Here is a 21,281-nt window from a genome sequence, read left to right on the forward strand (position 1 = left end):
ATCGTGTTTTCTTCTGAAGCATCAGTGAGCATTTGAACCTTCTGTAATAGTTGCATATGAGTTCTTCACTTGTCCTCAGTGTGAAAAAATGTATCTCAAAATCATACAATCATTGTTAAAAAGAGTTCAAATACCCAAAAATGCTGAAAAGCTAAAGATTTTGAGGGACCTAAAGATTTTTTTCTGAAGAACAGCAGGAAATTATCTGTTCAAGACAAACAAGGGACTCATGAACAACTATCACTAAACATTCAGGTAACAACACAGTATTAAGAATCAAGTGTTTGTAAACTTTTAAACGGGTTCATTTTTATAAATTCTACTTATTTTCTCTTGTGGACTATATGTGAACGTCTTTTATGTGAAATATCTTATTCAGGTCAGTACTAATGAAAAATAACATGCATTTTGTATGATCCCTCTTATTTTGGTAAAATTATTAACATTTTGCAGATTCTAAAAGGTGTATGTAAACTTTTGACTTCAACTGTATATGAAAGACCCCCCATATATAACATGAATGAAATTACCCTGTAGCAGATCTATACAGGTGGAGCTGGGGAAGGTGGAGGTTGCAAATGCTGCAACAAATGCTAGCCGAGAATTTGAATGTTGAGCAGAAAGCTCATTGGCTGCTGATGTAAATAGAAATCAATCAGCTGTGCCATGTGGAAATAATGTGATTATATTAGCTGCATCATCTAGATTTTCATGACTGAACTTTGTATATATTTTTAATGTGTCCATCTGGTAGATTTGTTGATTTAGAATTTTTGTTGTTTGGTTTTGCGTTTTGTTTTATTTTTTGTCTTTATGCTATATTACATATGTTGTGCTATTCAATGTTCTTTTATATTTTTATTTTGTTTTCAATTTTTTCTATAACACTTATCCTTTTTAAGCCCTTTTACATTGCTGATTGTACCACTTCCTTCACTATCCCTTAAGCCCACACTACTTCAAAATGATACAGTGCTCACTGGCGTGGGTTCATCTGCCGGTAACGTGCTCAGTGTTAACTGTGATGTAATTAGACTATTTGAGGGTTGCAGCTCATTATAAAGCACGACTGTCCTTACTCTATTATAAGGTCACATACTCAGTCATCTGCACTCTAATGGAAATACCAGCGTGTGACAGTACGACCTGTCCACTGTTTTTATGACACACACAGCATGTTGTCAAACCCAGATTTATCTCTGCTGTCATGGACGATTCATCTCTAGACTGATTTGACTCAAATGTTCTTGTCTGGAAAACACATTTGATGGTGATACCAAAAGAAGAGGTAATGTTTGGGTGCATTTTTATGGCTCAGAGCCTGGTTGATTAGACTAGCGTTAGAAATCTGTCTGACCTCACCTTCTAATCATCTTTAGAGTAAGAGGCTCAGGCTAGAAGAGTTACTGTTCTGTTTCTGTATGTCACCAAATTTGCTCAAGGTAATCTTGACCTGCATTGACTTTGTGAAGATCTATGATTTATGTCTGTCTATTCTCTCAGAATTCTCTCAGAACGGTCTGCATCCATGCCAGGATTTAAAGTGCTCTTTGATAGCTAGGCAAGAAAGGAAGCAGCCAGGGATGTGAAGAGCAGCATATGAGAGGAATGACGAAGGAATACAGATTAGAGCCTGGCACAGACAGATACTGCGGATACTGACTTCCTTTGTCAAGAGAAAGAGGGAGTGAATATAGAGGAAAAAGTGAAAGGTTCATGGCCTAGCTGTGGGTCACTCGGGCCTTAGATACCCCTAAAAATGTACATTTGGAAACTAGCAATGCTCAACCTTTTTAGTCGAAGTATGACATCAGTTCCCCTTTACATAAAAGCCATGATGTTCAGGTACAATATAAGCTTTTTCTATTTACCAGATTTCTGAGATCTATGTGAGCGGTGAGTCAGGTGACCTCACAGCGAAAGAGAAGCTGCTAATATGGAGTCAACAGGCAACAGAGGGCTACCCCGGTCTCCGCTGTTCCAATTTCTCCTCCTGCTGGAGCGACGGACGCTTGTTCAACGCTCTTCTGCACAGATACAGGTTCACAAACACATATTAAAGCATAATGAATGCTTAGTTTAAAAGCACAGATAGACTTTAAGGCGTGAAGCACTCATGATCTCATGGCGTTGTGATTTTTAGGCCAGACCTGATTGACATGGAAGTGGTTGCGCATCAAAGTAACCGTGATAACCTGGAACAGGCCTTTGAGATTGCAGAGTCGCTAGGAGTAACGCGACTTTTAGATGCCGAAGGTAACATTGGTGTCTTATCTGTCTTTTGTTTTCATCCATTCTACATATAAGAACTGTGTTATTATTTAACTCTATTTGTGACCCTGGACCACAAAAACCAGTCATGAGTAGCAAAAATCTGTAGGATATTAAGTAAAGATCATGTTCCATGAAGATATTTTGTACATTTCCTACTGTAAATATATCAAAACTTAATATGCATTGCTAAAAACTTGGACAACTTTGAAGGTGATTTTCTCAATATTCAGATTTTTTTGCACCCTCAGATTCCAGATTTTCAAATAGTTGTATCTCAGCCAAATATTGTCCTATCCTAACAAACTATACATCAATGGAAAGCTTATTTATTAAGTATATGATGGGATGTTTATTCAGTAGGTGATGTATAAATCTCAGTTACGAATTTACATATGACTGGTTTTGTAGTCCAGGGTCACATTTGTCTCAAATAATCATTCACTTTTTCTAACTTTTTATTCTCTCTCTACATTAGATGTCGATGTACCGTCGCCAGACGAGAAATCTGTCATCACGTATGTCTCCTCTATCTACGATGCTTTCCCCAAGATCCCAGAGGGTGGAGAAGGCATCACAGCTCAGGTATGTTTACTTTACAGTGCACTCACTCTCTCAAAGCTGTATCTTCTTTCTCTAATGTACTTAATATAATTTGTCGTTCATTTTCTTTCCTTGCTTTCTATTGTTCAGGAGGTTGACCAGCAATGGAAAGAATACCAATCTGGCTTCTCTTCTCTGCTGCAGTGGACCAGGCAACATACGGCCCTCATGGCCAACAGGAGCTTCCCCCACAATCCTGTGGAACTCAAGGTAAGAAAAATGAGGGAAAAAGAGGTCTCTTAGAAGGCAGCATATTCACTTAAACAGCCTGGAACAAACCTGTGATCCCTCAAATTGCTAATCGCCGTTTGATGTGACCTTACTTGGCTGTTTACCAAAAGTCTTGTCCTCCCCAGGCACTTTACAATGAATATGTCCACTTCAAAGAAACAGAGATCCCTGCGAAGGAGAGAGAGAAGAGCCACATTGAGCACCTTTACAAGCTTCTGGAGGTGAGATAGACTGTTACGACGATAAAAAGAGAGTGACAGAGAGAGATTGAGGCTGACCTTGATTCTGCAGCTAAATGCAGGCGACACTGTTCACAAGAGGCACAGTGGTGCTGCACATTAACAGATTCAGGCCAATATAGAGCTCAACGCTGCCATGTGGGAGAGGTGGAAGACTGACAGTATAAAGGAACACACAGGAACGCATTTGAAAAACACTGGGAAAGCTTCTTTTCATGTTAAAATGATTGATGTTTGTGGATGTTGTTTAGGCGTGGATAGAGTTCGGGCGCATTAAACTGCCTCAAGGGCTACACCCTAATGATCTGGAGGAGGAATGGGGAAAGCTGATCCTGGAGATGTTGGAGAGAGAGAAAGCACTGAGGCCTGCTGTGGAGAGGTTAGTGAGTTCATATCTAGATGAGATGATTGCTGCATGTAGAATTTTTGATGTATCATTTATATGTAACTTTGTTTTTAGGTTGGAGTTACTCCTACAGAAGGCCAATAAGATCCAGAACATGGCTGTAGATTGTGAGGAGAAACTCACGTTGGCAAAGAACACTTTACAGGCTGTAAGTATTGGAGTATTTCTTTGTGGGAACGTCTCGTGTCTTCTGTCTACATAGACAACTGCCTTTTGAAAATGGCTGATTTGGAACGCTCTTCATAGGCAGTAGCTTCAACTGCTATAAGAATGGCATTGAAAACTTGAATAGAGTTTGATGTTAGATTTAAATATTTTTCATTTCTATATTTCTGCATTGAACGAAAGTTCAATAGATTCATATTTCCACGAAGCAATGCTGCTTTAGAATATTCTCAAAAAAAGTATGTTATAAGAAAGACCATTTCAAATGTCATGCAAGAAAATACAATGAAATACAATCTCATTAAGCTACCAACTTAGATTTGGAACATATGTTGACAAGTCTCCAAGATCACCCAGTTTAGTTTGTTGCATGCAATTGCTTGGATATTTATCATTCAGAAGTGTCTTGTGCTTTGTCTTCTGTCTTTTCTCAGGACATGTCTCAGCTGGAGAATGGGCAGCCGGCACGGTGTGAGAATGAATTGGGAATGTATCTGCAGGACTGTGAGGCTTTAGTCAGACAGCTTCACGTTGACTTGCAGGTCCTCAGAGATGAGAAGTACTACCAAGTGGAGCAGCTGGCATTCAGGTAAGATGGAGAAAAAGAGAAATAGAAAAATGTGCATGAAAAGGAGGGCACAGAATAAAATTAAAGGCAAGAATGGCTATGTTAACAGGTATTTAGAATAGAGAGAGGTTACCGATTTGGTGCTCGAGAAACATTTCTATATATTATTTCTAATTTTTTGCAATATTTTAAAGGGATAATTCACCCAAAAATGAAAATCCTGTCATTAATTTCTCCCCCTCATGTCGTTCCAAACCCTCAAGACCTTCAATCATCTTCGGAACACAAATTAAGATATTTTTGATGAAATCCGAGAGCTTTCTGACCTTGCAAAGACCATGTTCAAGGTCCAGAAAGGTAGGAAGAACATCATTAAAATAGTCCATGTGACAGCAGTGGTTCAACCGTAATATAATGAAGCTACAGTACAAGAATACTTTTTGTGCAAAGAAAACAAAAACAAGGACTTCATTCAAAAAATTATAAGACAAGAAATTGTTGAATAAAGTTGTTATATTTCTTTTCTTTGTGCACAATAAGTATGCTTGTAGCTTCATAATATTACGGTTGAACTACTGCTGTCACATGGACTATTTTAACGTCTTTCTGGACCTTGAATATAGTAGTCATGTTGCTGTTTTAGCAAGTTCAGAAAGCTCTTGGATTTCATTAAAAATATCTTAATTTGTGTTACAAAGATGAACGAAGGTCTTACAGGTTTGAAAAGACATGAGGGTGAGTAATTAATGACAGAATTTGTATTTTGGGGTGAACTATCCCTTTAACAGGTATTTTTTGTGAAAACCGCAATGCATTTTTGTTCAGGATTTATTTTTTCATTTATGATCCTGAGGTCATTTCTCTTTTGTAGGGTGTCATGTCTGCAGGAGGAGCTGGTCTCTTTGCGCCTGCAGTGTGCCAGTGTATACAGGAAGGGTCATTTCTCCACAGGGGGTGTGCTGGGAGAGCATGCGAGTCAGATGGGTACCTCGGGCGGTCTGGCTACACTGGGAGCACAGACGCTTCTAGGTGCAGTGGGTGCTGCGGCGTCTCTGCTCAGACGGCCGATGTCTCGCTCAGACCTTGTAGCCATGTCTTCATCTGAGGACGAAGGCAGTCTGCGCTTCATCTACGAGCTGCTGGGGTGGGTGGAAGAGACACAGGACCTACTGCAGCGAGCCGAGTGGGGTTCTGATCTTCCATCTGTAGAGCAGCACCTGCAAGACCACCACATCATTCACACAGCAGTGGAAGATCTTCTGAATAGCCTCAAAGAGGCTCGAAACTATGAGGTACATGAACTATGAGGTCTTTGTATCAAAGGACCTTTCACACAATTTCTGATGTAGTCTCAGCTTCAGGCAGCATGTACACAGACAAAGTGTCTTGTGCAGATTCCACACAAAACTGGAATTCAAAACGTTTCTGTCCATAAAGGTGCACAGGTTTCATTTTATAGCGGACATCGTTTTACTTGGTGTTTGCATATAAATATGTCTTTGCAGTGTGTGGACACAACCACCCTACAATGAAAAAAGTCTAAACAGTCTCAATTATTAAGCCGTTTTGATTTTCTAAGCAGTATGACATCATATTGCTCAAGCCCCACCTACAACCGCTGTTGAACTGCCCCATATTAGCATATTTCCACCCTCTGCCAGTTGTACGCTGTCCGCCATTTTCTCCGCTTACAAGTCTTGTAAGCAATGCAGGTGTTTTGTATTTGAATGTAAAAGTGAACATAAGAGTCTTCATTTTCTCCTAACATCAGAGCCACTGAGTATGCGGTGGATTAGTTTTGTTTTTGATGGTAACTCGGAATCAAAAACAAAAAACGGAGGGGATGGGCGGGGTGAGCAGTAGCTCATTATCATTTAAAGAGACATGCACCAAAAGGGCATTGTTTGACATGACCACTGAGGAATTCAAACCAAAGTATGTTGCAGACATTTCATGAAGACCCTAAAGAATCATCCCAACTTGTGGAAAATGTGCATCCGATGTCTCCTGTAAAATGTTCTGTGTATACATCCAACATGGCAACCCGAAACTAGTGTGAATAGACTGCAAGAGCTAATGTAATAAAGACTGCACACTTGTGCATAAGCAATAATTTATTTGTTTGTGTTCTCTCTCTCCCAGTCAAGGGTCTCGCCTAATTTACGTAGCAGTTACTCTGAGACTCTATCCAAGCTGGAGAACCAGTATTGCAAACTGCTGGTGAGTTTTTCCTGCTTTAGCATTATGATAAGTAGGCATATGTGAGTGTGTTTTAGTTCATTATGCACTGAATTATGGATATTACTGTTCTCTAATCTCATCAGGGTGTGACAGAGTGTGTCTTTAAAGAGGCAGAATACTGAATGCTTGAGTGTGACATGCATAAGAGTGCTGTAAAACACCTGCTCTTGACAATAAATCCACCCCCACACGTCTCTTTAATTTAACCGAATCAATTCAAAAGACCTGTGAGGCCAATTTGCCAAGGGTACTTGCTTTCCACGGGTAAAGCATCAGACTGAGTTGTTGCCTGTGTCATATGGCCAATGTTATGAATGTTGTTTTGTGTTGTCGCAGGAACATTCGTCATGGCGACTGCGTTGCCTAGAGAGCCTTCGAGCTTTCGTGTCCCACTGCACTGAGGAGCTGATCTGGCTCAATGAGAGGGAGGAGGAGGAGCTGGCCTTCGACTGGAGCGACAGCAACACCAACATGGCTGCCAAAAGAGAGCAATATGCTGTAAGACTCCATCTATAAAAAGATTTAGTCATCATAATACCTCTGGCAACTACATGTTCCTTTACTGATTTAGAGATGTTATTTTTTGCCTTTTCATGCATGTTTTCTATTCACCTTATTCTTCAATGTGAAAGTAAGCCTATGGGTGAGATTTCCAGTTCCTTAGCTACTATAGAGAAAATAACAAGGAAAAATAAGAATGTTCAGTACATGACAAAACTTTTTGCACTACAAACCAGTGTGTTCATAATTAAGATAATACAATAAAATAACATGGTATGACACATTAATTTGTGATATCAGACAGCAAAAGGAGCTGTTTCATACAGCTAAAAATAGCTGGATGTGGATGAGAAAAAAAAAACATAAAAATGGGTGACTGTGACTGTGCAAACATTTGACTGTTCAACATGGAATTTGGTGTGCATGGTCCTGGTCCAAAGTGACACAAGTGTCTTTAAGGACATTTGTGTATCTCGAAAAACATGGCCGCCATTGGCTGATGAAGTTTGAGCTCCTGTTAGACAAGGTTAACAGAGGCCGATTGAAATGAAATGAAACGAAACTCAGTGGTCCTGTTTTCAACTCTTGCCCTTGAGGTTTAGCTCCAACCTTGATCAAACTTACCTGCCTGTAACTTTCTAGTGATCCTGAAGACTTTGATTAGCTTGTTCAGCTGTGTTTGATTAGGGTTGAAGCTAAACTCTGCAGGAAAGTGGACCTTGAGGGCCAGAGTTGAGAAACCCAGCCCTAAGATCTGAGAGAAATTTGAAATAAATCAGCAACTAGAGGACGATATCGCACCTCTAGAACCACTGCTGTCAAAAATCTGGAAAAAAAAACACTGCAGTACAATTCTTTGTACTCTCTAGGTCAATAATTATCGAAATGTCGTTTAGAAAATGGACCTGTCCAAATTTACCCAAAATCCTATAAAGCCTAAAGAATAACTCAAAACTTCACAAAATCTGGTAAGCACATGCGACAGGTGATTCTAAACAAGCATGCACAGTTTTAAGGAGATCGGACCACAGCTGGCACTATAACAGTTAAAAGGACTCAAAAACATTGTATTTTTATGGTAAATTACCTTGACTTGCAGAAAACGTTCATACGCTAGCTCTTCCTATATGATCTATGTCCTTTTTCTGAACAACTTTGCCTCTAGGATCACTGCTGTCAATCAAATTGTTCAATAAATATTCAAGATTATTTAAAAATGCTATTTTTGCGAATTAGTCCTAGGTTTTTTGCTTAATCTTAACAAAACCACTGCAATACAATTCTCTGGAACCTCTAGATCCATAATTATCTAAAAAAATATTGAACTTTACACTTTGGTAAGCTACAACAGGGTCATTTTTAAAGGGACATGGCCAATTATACCCAAAAGCCTATAAATCCTGAATGAAAACTCAAAACTTTGTGAAACTGGTTGAGCATATGCAATAGATAATTCTTAACAAGCATGCAACATTTAATAGAAATTCGATTATAACAGTCATAAATGTTAAATATCATCAGATTTGTATCGTAAATTACCTGGGTCTGCCAAAAATACCTTTTTAAATCATTGATTTAGGTGGTTACAGCCATGTTAATGCAATGTCTTTTTCCTTATGTGCTTAAATGCCCTAAGTGCTTGAACCCTGGTAATCACTGCTTGCAGCTATGTTAATATTTGGTGTTGAAAGTAGATTCTCCTTACTCTCTCATAGGACATGAGGTCAGAGCTGGAGGAAAAACAGGAAGTGATGCGCTCTCTCCAAGAGACAGCTGATCGCCTATGTCAAGAGAACCACCCAGCCAAACAAACAGTTGAGGTAAGCTGTTGATCAATATGGACAATCTTCACGCACTGACCGCATTAAAAGTCATTTGATATCAGATTTTGAACTCAGTCGTGACCTGTTGATCTTTCTGATCACAGGCCTACAGTGCAGCCCTGCAGACGCAGTGGCAATGGATCAAAGAGCTCTGCATATGTGTGGAGCAGCATCTCAAGGACAACACTGCCTACTTCCAGGTACTGAGTCAAGCTTTTCAATAGAATAGCATCAAAATGACACATTTAACATTGAGTTTTAATTACGTGTTTTTGTTTTATAGTTTATGAGTGATGTACGGGACTGTGAAAGCTATCTACGCCAGCTACAAGACACCATTAAGAGACAATACACCTGTGATAAAAACAGCAGACTCGGAAGACTGGAAGACCTGCTGCAAGACTCCATGGTAGTCTTCTCTCTTATTTATAAAACAACCTTGTTTACATATTTCATTTGTTTTTATTGAATAACAATTCTGAATATGCTGAAATAGCACTGACCATAGGAGATTTTATACTTAGTTTAGGAATTTGAATGTTCCAGTGAGCGGACAGGAGGTGGTGACTGTCCTCGCATATGACAGATGGCACTATGAGAGAGGAGTTGCACAAGAGTAGGCAGAGCGATGGGCATATCCTCTTTAGCCATACGGAAGAGTGACCCAGTCTGGCACAAGTGCATTAGAGTTCAAAAAGGGAATGAGTACAGTTTAAAATTAAATAGAAGCTGGGATAGATTGTCTTAAGTAAAGTAATCAGTAAAAATAACACTAATTCCTAGTGATCCAGCGGCACTGACTATTATTTACACAGCTGTTTTTTAAATTGTAAAAATGTACTGTACTTAATACTATTATTACTACGTTTTCAATTTTAAATGCCTGTTTTTACAACCCCTTTTTTATTAAAAATGGCTATTGATTGATTGATTGCTTTTTTTCTTTAAAAACAAAAAGTAACCATGCAATGACATTATGAGCTAATGTAACAATTCTAGAACATTTTCTTAATTAACTAAATTAGACAAGCATCATAAAAAAACAATTTATTTGAGTTTGTGTTTATAATTAGGCATACGTTTATTTAATTAAAATATTTATGTTAGGCATAAACTCAGTTTTTTTTTTTATTGTTCTCCCTGGGGATGATTTTATATAAGCATTTGACAGATGTCTCACAAAGAAACAGCAGTTGACATGAAGAGTAACAATTGATATCCCCCAAATAAGGTTATATAAGGCATGTTTGTCATAATTTTACCCTCACTGTTGCTCTGGAAATCCTCTGAGGTTTTGATAAATTCTAACCTCATGCTGATATGCAGTCAAATTTAATATCACATGTTAAATTCTTGCAGCGAGCGTAATGTTATTAGCTCTTCCTGCCGGCCTCTGCTTCCCAAAGTCAGAACTAATGAATCCCCCATGAGGTTTTCATGGAAGTGTCTTACCACATACTCATTAATTTTAGTACAATGAAAGCTAAGCAAATAATAACCCAGCAAAGAATATCAGTGATGGCTTTTCATTTTCTTAAAGCTATTTCAAAAGCCATTAATCTATTTCAGCGAGAGAAAATGTACATTTATAATCATGAAAGCACGATTACGTTAATTTCTTTTGACATAGCGCATAGAAAAACAAGCATTGATGGAAGAGATTCCAATTATGCTGACTTTGCAGAGGCTGAACTGAAACAAATGATTTTAAATATTCTGATTAATTCAGATTCAGTTTATTGAACAATATTTATTTGGACTCTTTTGCTCAATTAGTTCCACTAACATCATATGTGATCCTAGAACACAAAACCAGTCATAAGGGTACATTTTCTTACATTTTTTAAAAAGGTTTTCCATTGATGTATTTTTTGTTAGGATAGGACAATATTTGTCTGAGAAAACACTATTTAAATATCTGGAATCTAAGGGTGCAAAAAAATCTAAATATTGAGAAAATCGCCAAATGTTCTTAGCAATGCATATTACTAATTAAAAATGAAGTTTTGATATATTTACGGTAGGAAATTTACAAAATATCTTCATGGAACCTGATCTTTACCTAATATCCTAATGGTTTTTGGCATAAAAGAAAAAGCCATAATTTTGACCCATACAATGTATTGTTGGCCTATTGCTACAAATATACCCCAGCGACTTTTGTGGTCACATATTACTCTGCATATTTTACTACTGTTAACTGTTTGGCTGCTTGATTGACTTTCTTATGTGTTTTATTTTTCAGGAGGAGAAAGAGCAATTGATTGAATACCGCAGCACAGTGGCCAGCCTTGTAGGCAGAGCCAAGTCTGTAGTCCAACTCCGTCCACGCAGTGCAGATAGTAACCTGGGCACCACTACACCTATCCGTGCCATCTGTGACTACCGACAAATAGAGGTATAACATGCTCCAGATGTCTCACCATCACAACCTATTTGCTTTGCTTTACCTTTCCACATCTCAACCCTGCATTGATCTTTATACTCCTAAGAACTGAGCTAAGATCACATTTGGATCAACGTGATCTTAATTCAGTTTTTCTGAGTTTTATGTTTGTAACCCACTCCTACCCCACCTGAACAAAAAAAAACTTTTAGCTTTCCTCATCTGCTCCACTCAGGGCACTAGCCAGAGACACATGAGCACATATTTAGTCATAAACCGCCCTGGAGCTGTGAAGGCAAGTATATGGCAAAAAAGGTGCCATCGACTAAAATATATCCAGAAGATCTGTCCTATGTTTGCCCGTTTAGCTGTTAGCAAAGAATTCTGGGAAAGTGGAGGTGTGGCGTATCTTGAGTGATAAACGGACATGCTTTAGCATACACTACCAGTCAAAAGTTTTTGAACAGTAAGATTTCTGCTCACCAAGCCTGCATTTACTTGATCCAAAGCACAGCAAAAACGGTAACATTATGAAATATATTTACTATTTAAAATAACTTTTTCTATTTGAATATATTTTAAAATGTAATTTATTTCTGTGATTTCAAAGCTGAATTTATAGCATCTTTACTCCAGTCACATGATCCTTCAGACATCATTCTAATATTCAGATTTACAGCTCAATAACATGTATTATTATTATGTTGAAAATAGCGAGGTAGATTTTTTTCAGGTTTCTTTGATGAATAGAAACGTCAGAGGAACAGAATTGATCTGAAATAGAAATCTGTTGTGACATTATAAATGCTTTATCATTACTTTTGATCAATTTAAAACATCCTTGTTAAATAAAAGTATTTATTTTCCCCCAAAAAATAATAATAATAAAAAAAAAAACTACTGAATTCAAGTTTTTGAATGGTAGTGTATAATGTCACAAAAGCTTTTTATTTTACATAAATGCTGATCTCTGGATCTTTCTATTCATCAAAGAATCCTGAAAACTCTCAACTGTTTTAAATATAGATAATAATAATAATAATAATAATAATAAAAATAATAAATGTTTCTTAAACAGCAAATCAGCATATTAGAAAGATTTCTGAAGGATGATGTGACACTGAAGACTGGAGAAATGATGCTGTAAATATAGCTTTGATCACAGGAATAAATTACATTTTAAAATATATTCAAAAAGAAAAATGGTAAAAAAAAAAAATATTTCAATTTTAAATGTTTTACTTTGGTTTTGCTGTACTTTGGATTAAATAATGCAGGCTTGGTGAGCAGAAGAGACTTAAAAAAAAAAAAAATTTTACTGTTCAAAAACGTTTGACAGGTAGTGTACCTAATCTGCCAATATGAATATATGATGCTTTATTCACACATCACATACTCTATTTAGTTTTTTAAATGTAGATGTAGATTTGTATGCAGAATACTCATAAACACTCATTCACTCTCCCAGCTGTGGCCCTGTTTCTCTTCCTGATCATATTATCTCAGTCAGACGAGGTCTGCTGCTAAATGCCCAAAAGTAATCTTTTTCTCCCTTCCTATCCCCCGTCCCACCCCCCTTTTCTCTGCCCTCCCCCCAATTTTCCTCCTTTTCCTTTTTCCCTCCATTTAATCCCCGTCTTTCTCTCTCTGTTCCCCTCCTTCTCCCTTCCTCTTTATGTGTGTCTGCGGGGCTGGGCAAGGCCAACTCTCAGGTACTATTGCCGACCGTTCTCCTCTTCTGACCTTTGCTCTCTGGCCTGGCCCTGCACACAAGGGACCCCTGCCTTACCTCAGGCGTCCTGTATATTGTTAATGTGAAATAGCACATATATACTATGAACTAGGTGGTGTTTTTCCCAGCCCAGTAAATCATGGCATGTTGTCATGCATGTTGACTTGCGATTTCATTTGAATTTTATTGTATTTATCAGTCACAAGCAGGTGGTAACCCTCTGTTAGTTTTAATTTCTTACCAATATGCGATATATTGCGAAGCATAATGTTTTCTGTGTGCAAGGGATAGGGTGAGAGTTGAGGTGGGACACTAGAAAGTGCTCTCACATTTTTTATTTGATTTTTAATATGTTTAAAGGGAAAATGCATTAATTGGTCATTAATTACTCACCCTCTTGTCGTTCCAAACCTGTAAAGCCTTTGTTCATCTTCGGAACACAAATTAAGATATTTTTGATGAAATCCGAGAACTTTCTGACCCTCCATAGACAGCAATGTAACTAAAAGGTTCCCAGACCCAGAATGGTAGTAAGGACATCATTAAAATAGTCAACCGTAATTTTATGAAGCTACTGTATGAGAATACTTTTTGTGCAATGTTCTTACTACATTTCTGGGTCTGGGAATATTTCAGTTACATTGCTGTTTATGGAGGGTCAGAAAGCTCTTGGATTTTATCAAAGATATGTTAATTTGTGTTTCAAAGATAAATGAAGGTCTTACGGTTTTGGAACAACTTGAGGGTGAATAATAATGACAGCATTTTCATTTTTGGATGAGCTATCCCTTTAAATCACTTGCTTTTCATTTTATGTTGCTTTGAGGGTTATTGATGGCCTTTAGCTTTCATGTTAACCTGGGCAAAATTAGACTGAAAAAGCAACTGCAATTTGATTTGACATTAACAAGATGAGTGCTTTTAATTTTTTTTATTTGATTTTTTGCCAGGTCAGCTGTAAAGATATGTTAGTGCAGTAAGGCATTATCCCACGAAATTCATATTTCACGTATTTCAGCTCATATGAAGGCCATTAGCATTAACATTTTATTCCTCATCCTTTGGTTAATATTTTGAATCCCTTTACTTTTTAATCAACATTGACCATTAGTTCTGCTTTTTTGCTCGTTTTATTTTTAAATCCTCTGTTCCTTACCCGTTATTTTTTTCCCATCCTTTTTTCTGTCCCTCTCCAACTTTCTCTCTTTCTCAGATCACGATCAGCAAAGGAGAGGAGTGTGTACTGGAGGATAACTCTCAGAGGACTAAATGGAAGGTCATCAGTCCTACAGGAAATGAGGCCATGGTGCCATCTGTGTGTTTCACCATTCCTCCCCCTAATCAGGAGGCCATCGACACTGCCAGCAGGTACAGCACACAGATCCTTACACGTTAATTAGGATCTTGCACACGCAGGAGTATGTCTTCTGTAATGTGACATATTTGCAAGTGAAATGACTTACGACATAGAAATAACATGCTGTGTTTATGCTATGGACATGAATTATGCACACACACACACAACAAATGTTTCGCTTTGGCCCAATAAGTAGATACTCAGAATGCCCTTAGAATGATCTAGCATTGTTAGCAGCTGTGTAGCAACTACCTTAGCATTTTGGTGACAAGTTTTGAACAGGCAGACTACAAGTGCTGTTATTGTTAAACAAAACTAAACCTATTAAAAATATTTTCATTTATTGAAAATAAAGCTGAAATAAAATATAAATATTAGATGAAAAACTTAAAGCTAGAAAAAAAAATAATTGGAAATGTTACTAAAACTAAACCTGGACTAAAAATAAAAATATATAAATGAAAGCTAATTCAAAATATTAATACATACTAAATTGTGTGTCAATAATATCAAAATGAATGCAGTGTGCAGTGTACAGGCAAAATAGTTAAAGTTTTTTGTTTTTATTTATTTATTCTTTTTTATTTAGAATGATGAAATGTGCTTTATAACACAAACACCAATTTTCAAAGGGATAGTTAACCCAAAAATTCTAATTCTTTCATAATTACTCACATTCATGTCGTTGAAAACCCATAAGACCTTCGTTCATCTTCGGAACACAAATTAAGATATTTTTGATTAAATCTGAGTGCTTTCTGACCCTGCATAGACAGTAATGCAACTGACACATTTAAGGCCCAGAAAGATAATAAGGACATGGTTAAAATTGTCCATGTGACATCAGTAGTTCAACCTTAATTTTATAAGGCTACAAGAATACTTTTTCTGCATAAACAAAAAAAGATGACTTTATTCATCAATTTCTTCTTTTCCATATCAGTCTTTGAGTTATTTTTGTTTTCTTACATTTAATGACGTCCTTACGACCTTTCTGGGCTTTGAACGTTTCAGTTACATTGCTGTTAATGGAGGGTCAGAAAGCTCTCAGATTTCATCAAAAATATCTTAATTTGTGTTCAGAAGATAAACGAAGATCTTACAGGTTTGGAACGACATGAGGATGAGTAATGAATGACAGAATATTCATTTTGGGTGAACTATCCCTTTAAGAACGAGAAATTGCATACATTTTGTATTGTATTTGTATTATGTTGTGTTGTCTTTTTTGTTACATAAACAACTATATAAACTATGTACGCTTTTTTTTCTCTTTCCATAGAATGGAGCAGATGTACCAGAACGTCATGTCTCTATGGCACCAGCTCCATGTTAACATGAAGAGCATTGTGTCCTGGCACTACCTGCAGAAAGACATCCGAAATATTTCCTCCTGGAATCTGGACACAGTTAGTACCATGACGTTCTACCAATTTCCCGTATACAGTACTCTCTTATCAGAACTCATTCAGAGGTTTATCGTAATCATTTGTCTGTCTCTCTAGATGCGCTTGCAGGCTCCAGCTGAGAGGCAGCAGGCTTTAGACAACCTTGATGCCCACTTGTCCGACTTCCTTACGGACAGTCGCGAGAGCTCCCTCTTCACGCCAACTGAACGGCGTGAGCTAGAGAGAGAAGCTGAGAACTGCCGCGAACATTGCCAAACGCTGCAGGTCTCTTTGGATACAGGTAAGAAGATTACTTTGTGTATTAATTACTTGATATTAAACCATATGACGTGGTGCTAAGTTTGTTTTTTTGTCATTTTTAGTGGAGAAGGATGAGTTGGCATCTCGTGCTTACCTCTCAGAGCTGCAGAGCATCAAGTCCCATCTGGAGGATGCAGAGAGCAGACTGATGCGTGGCATGCAGACTCCACACCCCAGCACAATATCAGGAGACATCACAGATAATGCAGTTCACATAGCAGAGCAAGAGGTGAGGAGTGATCAGCACAAGTACACCCTCTACTGGTCAATCACCTTAATAACTATGTATTACAGGAGTAGTTCACTTTCAGAACAAAAATTTACAGATAATGTACTCATCCCCTTCTCATCCAAGATGTTCATGTCTTTCTTTCTTCAGTTGTAAAGAAATTATGTTTTTTAGGAAAAAAGGATTTCTCTGCATATAATGGACTTCTATGGTGCCCCTGAATTTGAACTTCCAAAATGCAGTTTAAATGCAGCTTCAAAGATAATCATAGCCGAGGATTTTCTAAAAACATTTACAATTTATATACTTTTTAATCTCTACACAGGAGTACACACAGAGCTAGACAAGACGAGCATTTGAGGTTAAAAAGTATATAAACTGTCTTTTTTTTTTTTTTTTTAGAAAATAACCGATTGTTTTGCTAGATAAGACCCTTCTTTCCTCGGCTGTGATCGTTTAGAGCCTTTTGAAGCTGAATTTTGGAAGTTGAAACTTGGGGGCACCATAGAAGTCCATTATATGGAGAGAAATCCTGAAATGTTTTCCTCAAAAAACATAATTTCCTTACGACTGAAGTAAGAAAGAAATTAACATCTTGGTTGACAAGGGGGTGAGTACATTATCTGTAAATTTTTGTTCTGAAAGTGAACTACTCTTTTAAGTTTTAATCTGCACTACAGTTTTTAGCTGATGTACATAAATAAACCAGTTCATATCTGCATTTATGGAAAATACTGTAATATCATAAATCCAAATTCAGAACACTGCAGTATGTGTTACTGACAGTGATCAAATATCAGTCTTTCCAAATATTGATCTTGGAAGTAAAGTAGTTCATAAAGTCAGTACTGTTTTGTTGTTGGAAAATGTCAATGACTGTTTTCTTCAGAAAGAGACAAAAAGTAATCAGAACTAGCCGTTTTTAAGGCTTTTCTGTAGGATAGGGTACTTTCCTGCTATGCAATACGAAATACCTCTAGTTTTGTTTTCTTCCATTTGCGTTATACCACGGCGTTGGACTGTTTTTTCTTAATCTTCCTTAAGTGTAAAAGAGCAACTGTATCTAAAGTGCTAGAAAAGAGAGAGTCCATAGTTTCTGTTACATCATCAAGTTATTCTGAGCTACAGTATTGGATATGCGGAGGAAGTGAGATACGTCAGGAAGATTATTTACAAAGCAGTCTTTTGTGGTAGAAGTGATGGTTCTACCATAATTGTAACAAGGAGTTGAGGGCCTAGTAGTTTTAGGACTACACCTCTGTAAAGACCTCTGTAATCTGAAGAATCTTTTAATGGTTTTACAGAAACTCCAGCAGGATCTGAAAGGTCTTCAGTCAGATTTGGGCGAGGTGTCTCGTCGTTGCGTGAGCTTCTTTGAGGAGAAGCCTACCTCTTCCAGTGTGCCTGTCCTCCGCTCTGAGCTCAACCTGGCTGTAGAGCACATAGAGAAACTCAACTCCCTCTCCTCTGTTTATCTGCAAAAGTTAGTACACAAAGTCATTTGAATTCATATATTCATGTACTTTAATTAGTCATCAAGTCTTGTTTAGCCTTGGGGACAACTATAATTTGAGTGTCTATTTCTCTGCATCTGCCAGATTGAAGACGGTTGATGTGTTGATGAGAAGCCTGCAGGCTGCAGAAAGTCAAGTGAAAAAGTATGAGAGTCGACTGAGTGAAGAGGATATTGTGCCCGCTGATACTACTGCAATCCAGGCCTTGGGAGAGCAGTTAACGGTGAGGCACACAAACACTTCACACATTCATGCTAGTAGTTGACTAATATCTCAACCAAACCAACTAATCACCAAAGTAATATTTGTTAATTTGATATTTGTTTTATTAAAAAATGTTGTATTGAGTCAGAATTTTGCTACTTCAAAAGAAAGTAAGAAGTTCACTTCCAGAATGAAATTTACTCATTTACTCCACGTCATCCAAGATGTTCATATATTTCTTTCTTCAGTCGAAAATAAATTAGGGTTTTTGAGGAAAAAATTCTAGGATTTTTGTCCATATAGTGGACTTAAATGGGAGCCAGCGGGTTGAAGATCCAAATTGCAGTTTAAGTGTAGTTTCAGAGGACTCTTATAAGGGTCTTATCTACAACTTTTTATACTTTTTAACCACAAATGCTCATCTTGCACTAGCTCGACCTCACACATTAAGTAATTATGTACACGTGACATAGGCAGAAGTACCAACCTGGTGTTTACAAAGCAAATGTGCTGAAAAAGTCAAACACCCTTTACAAAAAAAGGTAAAACAATGATGTTGCACGATTTTGAAGTTGGAGAAGAAAATGAGATGCAGTTTTTTTGCCCTACCCTATCTTTTTGAATTGAAGTACATAGACGGAAAACTAACCGCACATGACTTTTCCAACAAGATGCGTATCGCAGAGCTAGTGCAAGACGAGCATTTGTATTTGAAAAGTATATAAATTTTTTAAATAAAATGACAGATAATTTCTCTAGATAAGACCCTTATTCCTCAGCTGGGGTCATGTAGCTGCACTGAAACTGGACCTCCAACTCTTTGGCCACCATTGAAGTCCACTATATGGAGAAAAATCCTGGAATAGATCTTGTATGACATGAGGATGAGTAAATTATCAGGAAATTTTCAATCTGGAAGTGAATTTCTTCCTTTAAGCTGCTTTTCCACAGTCCTACATTCACTAAAATTGCATTTTGCCCCCTAGTGGCAGTTGCACAGAACTTTTAAAATAGTTTGTGCAGAAGCAATTACCTTCTGCTTTTTCACTATGCTTAACTGAGTGAATAATTAAAATATGAATATATCCACAAACAAATTACCACATAGTAGGTTTTCTAGGGCTCAAAAATGCTAATTATTATGTTATAGTTACAGAATTGTTTTGGACATGATCACAACCTCAGTGTTGCCAAATCGGGCTACTTTAACACTGTTGCCACAGGTTGTTTTTCATGAAGCAACCCTAATAAATTATATTTAACCCCTGGAATGTGAATTTTACCAGGAGAACCCTGCCAAAAAGTTTGTTTTTTACCCCCAGAACGTGATGTGTAGTTCTGAGTAGCAATTGGGTGGGTTTTGTTTGCGAAAACCTGGCAACCGTGCACAACCTCCCATTTTACAGAAATAGGGCCAAATTTACTCAACAGGGCAAATTAGTGTTAGAGCGCAATTCCATAAAGTTCTGTCATTAATTACTCACCCTCATCTCGTTCCAAACCTGTAAGTCCTTCATTCATCTTTAGGACACAAATGAAGATATTTTAATGAAATCTGAGAGCTTTCACACCCTACATAGACAGCAGCACAACTGACACGTTCAAGGCCCATAAAAGTAGTAAGGACATCATTAAAATAGAGTGCAATTCCATAAAGGCGCCTATGAGAGGCGAAAATTCTGTGTGTGATTTACTGACAATGCACACATTAAAGAACGCAGCCAGGTCATTTTCATAATGACTAGCACAAATTAGTGACTGCTTTAAGACATGCTTTTTTTGGGTGTTAAATTAATCATTTCTAGTCTGTTTTTTATTAGAAACAGTGAAAAGGCTACTTTACTGTTAACTTTGATTGTATTTCACACTCTGTATGTCACAATCTTGCAGAAATGGCATTCAGAGCTGGAGGAGCAAGATCACATATTTAAGAGTCTGAGTTTAGAGGTCCAACAGGCTAAAGAGGTCGGAAACCAGCTCAACCAGCTGCACCCTGACCGCAGCCCTGAACTGGACCGCTACCAGGATAAAGCACAACAGCTCACAGAACGGTGGAGTGGAGTGCGCAGGCAAATGGAGACACGGTGAGTTGTTTAGAAGTCAGAAGACAGAGAATGACTACCAGTATTTTCAGTAGTATTATAACACAACGCGTATTGTCCTACAGGCAAGCGGATCTGGAAGTGCTGGGTTCGGTGCTGCAGCATTACAGAGAAGGCCACACCTCTCTCATCCGCTGGATAGAGGAGACCACCGAGAAACAAGAGAACACGCAACCCGAGCAGACAGACAGCAGAGCTTTGTCAGAACAGCTCGCACAGCAAACGGTGAGAGACAACACTGATATTGATGAATACCTACAAGTGTTGTAAAACAGTTCAGTGTTTGATTCAGTATGTGTTCGTCTGCAGGCATTGGTGGTTGAGATAGAACAGAACCAGGTCAAACTGGATGAATGCCAGACGTACTCTAAACAGTACTGCGCTGCTGTTAAGGTAAGCACTCTGTCAAAGTGACCAGTGTGTGCTTCTTGCTGGCTGCTTACTGTTAGTCATCATGGAGGAATATAAACATAAACACTTGCTTCACAAAATATATTTCTCCTTATCATAACATCTTATATTTCATGCATTAGGACTATGAACTCCAGCTAATGACATTCAGAGCTTTTGTTGAATCAACCCAAAAGTCCCCTGTAAAAAGGAGGAGGATGCACTCTTCATCAGATGTGATCACACAGGAGGTAAATACAGGAAAAGCAGGCTCATATAACATTTAGTTTTCATGTTGACTCCAAATGGTTTAATTAAATTTTTTCTACTCCGTCTTAGTTTATGGATTTACGCACACGCTACACAGCTCTGGTTACCCTGACCACGCAACATGTCAAGTATATTAGTGATGCACTACGGCGACTAGAGGAGGAAGAGGTGTGTTATGGTTTTCTAAGCCTCTTACTTGACGTTTTTTTACCTACTGTACAGATCTGGCCATTTAAAATGCGCGCGGGAAGTAAAGTGGTCTCGCGTGACGCCGGTGTATTCCAAGGGAACACGGAAAATACAATGACATAGGAAAGACATGATCAGTAGGGGGCAGTCA

General features: G+C 37.9%; 1 protein-coding gene across 1 annotated transcript in view; it reads left to right on the forward strand.

Annotated features, from left to right (window-relative positions):
* macf1a (microtubule actin crosslinking factor 1a) overlaps window positions 1-21,281 on the forward strand; it is a 134,013-nt gene that overhangs the window by 2,688 nt on the left and 110,044 nt on the right. Inside the window, 26 exon segments of the mRNA XM_073821602.1 lie at window positions 1,875-2,041; window positions 2,144-2,256; window positions 2,750-2,856; window positions 2,965-3,084; window positions 3,231-3,326; window positions 3,596-3,723; window positions 3,805-3,898; window positions 4,350-4,504; window positions 5,355-5,775; window positions 6,626-6,703; window positions 7,061-7,222; window positions 8,941-9,045; window positions 9,153-9,248; window positions 9,332-9,457; window positions 11,294-11,446; window positions 14,380-14,534; window positions 15,806-15,932; window positions 16,029-16,212; window positions 16,295-16,461; window positions 17,766-17,944; window positions 18,060-18,198; window positions 20,070-20,263; window positions 20,347-20,506; window positions 20,591-20,674; window positions 20,815-20,922; window positions 21,011-21,109. Coding sequence (XP_073677703.1) covers window positions 1,875-2,041; window positions 2,144-2,256; window positions 2,750-2,856; window positions 2,965-3,084; window positions 3,231-3,326; window positions 3,596-3,723; window positions 3,805-3,898; window positions 4,350-4,504; window positions 5,355-5,775; window positions 6,626-6,703; window positions 7,061-7,222; window positions 8,941-9,045; window positions 9,153-9,248; window positions 9,332-9,457; window positions 11,294-11,446; window positions 14,380-14,534; window positions 15,806-15,932; window positions 16,029-16,212; window positions 16,295-16,461; window positions 17,766-17,944; window positions 18,060-18,198; window positions 20,070-20,263; window positions 20,347-20,506; window positions 20,591-20,674; window positions 20,815-20,922; window positions 21,011-21,109 — 3,717 coding nt within the window.

The sequence above is a fragment of the Garra rufa genome, chromosome 17 (genome assembly GCF_049309525.1).
Source record: "Garra rufa chromosome 17, GarRuf1.0, whole genome shotgun sequence".
In the NCBI taxonomy this organism is placed as follows: Eukaryota; Metazoa; Chordata; class Actinopteri; order Cypriniformes; family Cyprinidae; genus Garra; species Garra rufa.